At 30.8% G+C, this 8,685-nt stretch overlaps 1 protein-coding gene across 4 annotated transcripts in view; it reads left to right on the top strand.

Moving 5' to 3' along the window:
* Positions 1-1,135, top strand: part of LOC119642550 (sodium/potassium-transporting ATPase subunit alpha) — an 83,965-nt gene extending 82,830 nt beyond the window's left edge. For all 4 annotated transcript variants that reach the window (XM_038041712.1, XM_038041710.1, XM_038041711.1 and 1 more), the window contains one exon: positions 649-1,135. In XM_038041712.1, the coding sequence (XP_037897640.1) occupies positions 649-769 (121 nt within the window). In that variant the 3' untranslated portion in view covers positions 770-1,135. The remainder of the gene's footprint in view (positions 1-648) is intronic.
* Positions 1,136-8,685: the final 7,550 nt, after the last annotated feature.

Below are 8,685 nucleotides of genomic sequence, written 5' to 3'. Positions count from 1 at the left end.
ACTTGCTTATATATATTATATTCGAAATGAGGCACGAAATAATTAATGATTATGAGCACCTTCATGTCCGGAAAGAAAAAACCTGATGAAATTTCGAGAAAAAAAATAGCTTCTCTGACGTATAAGATGAAAACTTCATAAGGAAAAGTGGCTGACGAAACTCCATTGCTATAACTTTGATCTTAATCAATTACAATGCCAATCAAATCTAGGTTTTAATTACTGCCGACCGAGCACAATCTCATCTCTTCACAGTCAATTCTTTTGAAATACATATCGGAAGTGAAATCACGTTATATTTTTCAAATCTATGCGTGATTCAAATATTTGTCGGTCAAATACGTTCGGGAAAGTAGAGAAAGCGCAAGCTCATAATGATAAGTTATTCTCCTCCATCACATGATGGCACAAACTCTGGAACACATCTCGGCGAGGAGTTTAATTTTTAATAGTTAAGCAAAAGATTGAATTAATAATCTTTCCGCGTTGTGACGCATTCAAAATTAGTTTATTATGATAATTAAATAAATATTTGTTAAATCTTCCAACACAAGACAAGGAAAAATTGTCGTAATACTAGAAGAAGAAGAATACTGTGTTGGTTGATTCATAAAATATTATTGATTGTATATTTTTTGCTATTTATAGATTTGTTTGGTGGTTCCCAGCCATTCCATTTGCTTTGGCCATTTTCATCTATGATGAGACTAGACGTTTCTATTTGCGTCGCAATCCCGGGGGCTGGTTGGAACAGGAGACCTATTATTAAATTTACAAAGAAATCATGTATTTTTCTGGCTGCTTCACATTCTCTCTGTATATCTCTCTCTCTCGTCTTTCTTCGAAGAAAAAGAAGAAGAAGAAAAAAAAAATCGATGATAATAAGAACGCCGCCAACACCACCATAACTTTTAAAAACAAACAGCAATCACAACCACTACAGCAACAACAACAACAACTGCAACAACTAATTTAACTTCAATATCACCAGCTTCGAGCACCTGTGCGTTTATCTGTTTTCCGCTTTCTGTTAAAAGGATAAGGAGAGAAGAATAATATCAGATGGTTTCTATCAATTTTTTTTCTTAAATTATTTTAATTTTCCAATTAAAATATTAACAAAACAACAAAAACACTACCAACACTGCAAGTTATTAAGATGAGCATTATTATTATTGTCATTATTAATTATTGTCTGCATAGTAAAGTTTAATTATTTTCTTTTTGTGTGTGTCATTATTATTATTATTATTATTACTATTATTATTATTTTTTAATTTTTATTATTATAATTAACATTATTATTATTATTAATTAATTAATTTCTTCCTAAGCAGAAAACCTACAAAAGCCACAGCAAATACAAACAAATGAAAGCAAAACAAGCAAAGAAACATGAAAAAGCTTTTTAAACAACAACAACAACAACAGAAGCAACAACAAAACAAAAAGAATTATTTTATTAATTTTTATTTAATTTCGTTTTTATCCTTTTTTTTTAATTATTAATAATTAATAAACAAAAAAGATAATTATTTAAATGGTTAAGTAAATTTAAATTATATGAAAAAAAGAAAACATTGATGTAAGAATTAAATTAAATAAAGCCGAAAAAGAAAAAAAATTTAAACCAAAATATTTTCCCCTTTGTCCTTCAACCCATATACACGTAACTGCGAATACGATCTTAGTGTCAGACTCATGAACTAACAAAGAAACTGGAAAACGAAAAAAATTATAAAAACAAAATGTGAAAAAACGAAGAATTAAAAATCAGTCAACATTTTTTAGTCAAAAAATTTACGCTAAACATGAAGATTAGGAAAAAATATAACCAACACAGCAAAGGTATAAAAAATAAATTAGACGCAAATTTGCTAAGCTCTACATGTAAGGACTTAAAATATTAATAAAAAAAATAAAGAGAAAATAAACGATACACAGGCACACAAAAAAGAAATAGTGGAAATTTACAGCAGAACCTCGTCTAACGAGCGCGACCACCATACGTAAGGCTTCACAACACGTCGCTCACAAAACGGGAAACATTCATTAAACATAGCAAATTTTCCCGTGAAAATTAAAACTCGTCAGCCAAATAGAAAAAGAAAAATTGTGCGTTTAAGGTGCGTTCTTTTGAAAAGAGATCATATAACAATATAGATTGTTAATTATTTGACTCAAAAATTTTAATAAAAACGTGTAATAAACTTATGGCTTTGTATTCTTAATGTTTCTACCATTGTGCGAAGAGATTTTCTACGTCTTCCTCTGTTGAGCACAATGCAACTCAGTAAACATTTTGATGGTCGACTCTTAGTTGTGGTTTTCTGTAAAAAAATCAATGTCATTTGCATAATCTTGACTAGAAACACATTTTTGACAGCATTCCCCAATCAAAGCCAAGAGCAACAAAAGTAATTCCTTCTCAAATCTTTTCACTCATATCTGAAGTAAGATTTTAAACTTCAGTCTCCGCAAGGTAACGGAGATTTCAGGATCGAGGTTCTCAAAATTCGCAATAATTTGGTGGCGACCAGAAGGCCGCAGTAAGATAGGCTACAAGTTGTTAAGCGGGGAATTTCTTTTTGCACTTTGTGCAAATTATTTATTACGCAAAGTGCTCGTTAAGGTAGGTTCCACTGTATATAGCGTATCAAATGCTTACCGTGAAATTTTCTTATAAGCAAAGACAGCAAACATACAAAAAAAAAAAAAAAAAACAAAAAAACAAAAGAAAAAGCACATACCGGGAACACAGTCACTGTCATAGTTTTCAATGTAAGCGAAAATTAGTTGAAAGAGTAAACAACAAGAACAAAACGCAAAAGAATAATAAATAATAAAATAAGTAAGAACAATAACAACACTTTGACAATTTACAATACACACTACAACGCATGATTAAAAATAAGAAAAGCGAAAAAAATATCTAAAATAAATTAAAAAAGGAAACAAAATCTAGAAAATTTATTTAAACAAAAAGAAATAAATATTTATAGAGTAGTTAAAAAAATAAAATAAAAAAAATAAATATATAAAAATTCAGACAAATTAAATAAATGTAAACCAATCAACTTTCTCTCTCTGTTTGGTAAGCGAAACAGCAATACGACGGCAACAAGTAGGACAACAAGAGCTACAAAAACAACCACAACACAAGCAACAATAACTTGTTTATAAAGTAATTAAAATAACAACAGCAGCGATAAAACATTTTTTTTTTTTAATTTTTTTGCAAAAAGAGAAAAACAAAATCCATTAAAAGCTCTTAATTATCCGTTAAATATATATAAATAGATTTATTTTTTTTGCATATAATTATTATAAAATGAAAAAAAGTTAAGTTTTTTAGTTATAAAATAAATGAAAAATAAAACAAATTAGATTTACTTTAATTAACACTCAACGAAATTTATTCGGTCGAAGATTCCATGGCTTAAATGTAAAACAATTATTAGTCCCATAATGCTTTGATTGCAAAAAAAAAAAGATAAATTAGTTAAAATTCATCCGTTGTCGCCTTCTTCGAATCCAATCATTCTTTATACTGTCACTCTTTCACTTAAAATTTTATCTTTCACATGATATACATAAAAAAATCAAATCACAAACCTGATCCTATTGGGTTTCTTATTGTTTTTTTTTTTTTTTTAACAATAAAAAAAGATCTTTATAATAAAACTTGGTAACAACAGTAACAGAAACAAAAATTAAAAAAAAAGAGTTAAGAGTTGACGTTTTTTCTTGTTTGTAGCGAACATCTAATAAGAGAAAGATATTGTGTTTGGCTTAAGCCAAATTTTTTGATACCCACCACTTGCTTACTTATTTGCTGTTTCCAATAAAGTATAAAAAATGTTCATAAAAAAATTGACATTTTTAATTATTTTTTAAACTCGCGACGATCTTTAAACAAAAATATTAATTAGGTGGCAATACTGTAAGTGAAGTTCGGTAAAGGTTTATTTATAGTAGTAAGAATGAGCCATTTAGGCATTATTAGTAATGCGAGCGAACATGTTAGTCGAAAGAGAAAAAAGTGAAAGAAGTGCTTTTTAAAAGATATATTAAAACAGTTTAGGTAAATTTTTAACAAGTTTTACGCTACTTGAGTTGTTGGAACATTTACGATAACAAAATCGGCGAAGAAAGGAAAATTTTGGAATCAAGATAAGAGTGGCTTTTTCGCTATCATAATACGGACACATGCTTTTTACATTTGAAATGGATTTTATTTAACTGTATTTATGTTATCTTGATTGATAATTTTTTGCCATTTTGGTGAAGTCATAATACCGGCGCCATAGGATTTTCCGGGATTTCTGGGTGTAAAACTGAATCAAATTATCTTCACAGGCATCTTTTGAAAAGTCGGCATAATGTCATTAAAAGTGTTCTGCAAAAACGCGGCAACGCCTGGGTTATATGATAGATGAAATTTCAAACCAGAAACGTGCAAAACACACATACAAACATCCGAGGAGCTATCGGCTTCGTCGAAGAGATACTGTATGTTGAATATAATGACTCTTTGTAGAATATCGGCTCGCTATCAAAGCGGTATGACTTTCCACTCAAAAATAGCCACAAAGTTTCTATTTTAACTTCATACAAGCCATTACCTTTCAAGAGTGCCATAGAATTACTTTTACCAACATTGCGCAACTCTCAAAGGTGCCATTGGGAAAATATCTTCGAAGCTTTTCGCTTAATATATTTTCAGTAAATAGTCAACGCTAGTTCACAAAAAAATGGCATAATAATAATTACAGAAGATATGCAACACAGAAAAGAAACAATAGAGTTATTAAAACATCTTCGAACAGAAAAGCTTTTTATTATTATTATTATTTTAATTTTAGACTAATGAAATGAATTCTTAGACTAAAAAAAAGACATTGAGCACCAGCAACACAGGCTATCGGCTCAGAAAAGCCTTTTAATTTGATCGATTCATGTAAACTTTACATTTTAAGAGTAGAACTAGAGTTGCCAGAGCGCACTAACCTTTTAGTTATTTAATTTTAGTAAGGTGGTAGAATTAATCAATATGAGAAAAATTTGAAACATTTTTCTAAGAGTCCATAAGAAGGTTAGACACCTTGCCGATTTAAATTGTTTAACAGTTTACTTTATAAAACCAAGTACAATCGAAAAGAAATGTACGGTTACATACGTAACTACTGCGTCTAAAAAGCTATGTTTCTTATTTCTCTGGCATAAATTATTCCACAAACCGATCCTAGTTTCCACAAAAAATGACCTTATATGCGATTCCTACGAATTTTTCCTATTGAATCCTATAAATTACCAGAAAGCTGCAATCCCTGGTAACTCCGCCAGAAAACCAGCAGTTTCGACTAACTCTTTTGAAAAGACCGCAATCTCTGTTAAAGTAAAGTAAACAAAAAGAAAAAAAGTAAGGAAGTAAAAAAACTGTAGTGTCAATAATATTTTTAGCTTTTTTAAAGCAATCAAATTAAAAAGGAAGAGCCGATAGGCCTTAGCGTACTAAATGGATCATCAGTCCGTTGTCGGTTGAAAGCGACTACAAAAACATCCGCGCTCAACAAAGTGTATGTATGTATATATAAGTAGAATGTATCCGTGGATCACCCATATATCGAATATAAAGGAAAAAAATGTACTGCATATAAGGTTATTTCCGCTTAATAAAGTCAGCAAGAAATCTCTTACTAAGCCGAGATATAGATACGCCACACGGTAAAACTTCTACAGATGCATTGGAAGAAGTTTACTAAATAGATATTAGAAGCGATCATGTTCCTATGTGTCCGAAGACGACCGATAAGCATATTTATCCCCAACTACTTGAAAAGAAGACCGTGTCTAGAGCCGTCCAAGTTTTGAACAATGCTATGACGACAGCCATTAAGAATTGTTAAGAATTGGGCTTAAAACAAAAAGACAAAAAAGCGACAAAAAAGCGTCAAAAGACAAAATGCGAAAATCTGCGCAGACGCGAGTTTAAACTTTGTCACGAAGGTTGATGACATCTCTGACGACTTCTTCGCAAAGAACTACCGGCACAAAACCCGGCTTTAAGAAAACGAGGTGGGTGTTGCTTTGGTTGGCCGAAGATCTTTTTATGGACTGTGACGGACTGCAGTTTTCTTTGATGGGGAAATTGAATCAGGATGCTGTGGAAAATTTCTTTGCTAGGTTAAGAGCATCCATCCCCAGCAATACACATTCTTCCTGCATAAAATTAAATACTCGGCAGCTTGTCTTATCTGAATGAAAATTCTTAGGGACGAATTTGAGAATAAGGCGAGCAATTGTGAGGCAAACAAAGACGAAATGTTGAATTGGGCCGCCGACTTTGATTTAGTGTTGGAAAATATTGTAAGAGATATAACAGACGAACAGGAAACTAGCTTCTCTGCAATCCTAATGACAGACGGATTGAGAAAGCTCAAATGGGTTGGTTTGGGGCTTTGTTTGAGCAATACATTTGTAGAGATGGCGTTAGGGATTTAGTCACTCAGTCTGTCTTACAAGAAACGGAAAAAGACTTTCCCTGGTTTGTGACGGACAATGACTGCAGAGAGCATCGCCTTAGTTGTTTAAGTTCATTTAAGATTTTGCTTTTCAAGAAGGAGAGGATAGAATCAGGAAAGGATAAAAATTAAAAAAATGAACGCAGACAATTAGGCATAATAATATAATATAATAATATATTTGCAATAATATATTTTTTCTTCTATATTTTTTTTATCATTATCATACTAATATACCGTTGCTCAAGTATGTTATTGTGTTCTTGTTTATGTATTTTATTGTATTAGTTATTATATTAGTTTTTTTATACTAGTTAGCTTTTAGAAGTGGTTGTGCTTTGTGAATATTGTAATATTAATTTAATATTAATTTTAGTATAAAGTTGGTGTAGCAGTAGCATAGTGATGATACATAAGCCTGAAATATTTTCGGAGTAGCAGCCATTTAAAATAATTGCTAACGCGTCTAGTGCAAAACTTCAGGACTGATGTGGAAAATTGCACACAATTGCCTAATAAATTGGAAAACTGCATCTAGCAGAGACTAGGAAAAGTAATATTAAATTTTTTTTATGGTAAATAGAAAAAATGGTAGAAATTAGAGATTACAAAATAATTATAATAAAATTTTTTGGCAATAAATAGATAGGTATATACAAAAAAAATAGTAATTATTCCTGAAAAAAGCCAAATCTATTAATAAAAAAATGTTCGAATAAAAATACTAAAAATAAAAACGGGCAAACACAACGAAATCAAAAGTTCAGAATTCTGTTACTTATGCTCACACATATAATCGCTTAAGCAAACATATGCAAGTATTTCTGTTTTAACGCGAATACACTCTCGCACAAGTCTATTCAAAACGTTATAGTAAAGAATACACATGTACCTAGTGTAGACTTATCCATAAACGTTGTAAAAATTTCAGTAAATGTTCTTATCTCAATTCTTCACTCTCTATCTTACGGTTTTTAAAAGCGCTTCGTTGTATCGGATGCCTTGGGCTAAACTTACTGAACTGTCCTATCTATCTTACGTATCTAATGGTTTTGAAAAATGTGGCTGTTATCAGTTGATTTTGGTATGCCAGAAATGTCGTCAACAAAATGTTTGCGTAATAGATACCCAAGTATGGCGACAGTGCATATTTGGATATTGAGTTTTTATAAAAATTAAAAAACGCTTTAACTTAATCTAACGTGGTAACACAACCCGGCAAATAGGCTCGATTTTCTTTACTTCATATCAAAAGAGTAATCTATACCATGTACTATATGTGCAGAGAGATTTTGTTTGACAATATAAACGAACGTTCAGATAAGCAGATAAGTCAGTCCACTTAGAATCGTAGAATCAAAAACTTTTTTCAATTGTATGTTGTATGTTAGATTGCGCAGAATAACGACCGTTCGAGCGCGATGATGAATTCCGCAGCAAACTCTCATCAGCTAACAAAGGCCTTGTAATACGATCTGCGAAAAGAGGCCGTCGAAGCATAACTACTTTGCTGCTTAGCATGGCTTTGACAATCACCCATGGAACAGAATGAATAGATTCTACAAAAATGCATTATAATCGAAAAAAGTTTGAAGCAGTTTATTTAGTTAAGGAATAGCATTAGCCTATATAAATTATAAAATGAAAAAAATGTATAATAAGAAGTAGGGGACTTTACTTTTTCCTATCTCAGAAATATTTGTAAGAATTTTATCGACTAGATGAACTCACTCTAGTTGAGTGTAGAATATCTCTCTTCCCTCAAAGGAAAAAAGAATTTCTAACCTAAGTAGCGAAAGCTACTTGACCTAAATAAATTGGAATTTATGTAAACCGTCAATACATGACAAATTTATTACCAAATATTTTAATTAGCGCAGAAATATGTTAAAAGTGTTTGCTGGGTTTCTATTATTTTCAATTTATAAACACAACCATTTGGTTGCGTCTTTGTTCATTTTCAATTTATAAACAACCATTTGGTTGCGTCTCGGTTTCAATTTATAAACAATTTATAAACAACCAATAAAGGTAGATAGGCTATTCAAAAATTATAAATAATCATAAAATATTTTAACACGTGAGTACATGAGCTAATTCAGCTCTTATTGATACCCGGAACAAAAATTGATCTTTTAATAATATTCGATATGAAAACTGA

This window comes from Glossina fuscipes, unplaced genomic scaffold, assembly GCF_014805625.2.
Source record: "Glossina fuscipes isolate IAEA_lab_2018 unplaced genomic scaffold, Yale_Gfus_2 226, whole genome shotgun sequence".
NCBI lineage: Eukaryota > Metazoa > Arthropoda > Insecta > Diptera > Glossinidae > Glossina > Glossina fuscipes.
This window is presented reverse-complemented; position numbering and strand designations above follow the sequence as displayed.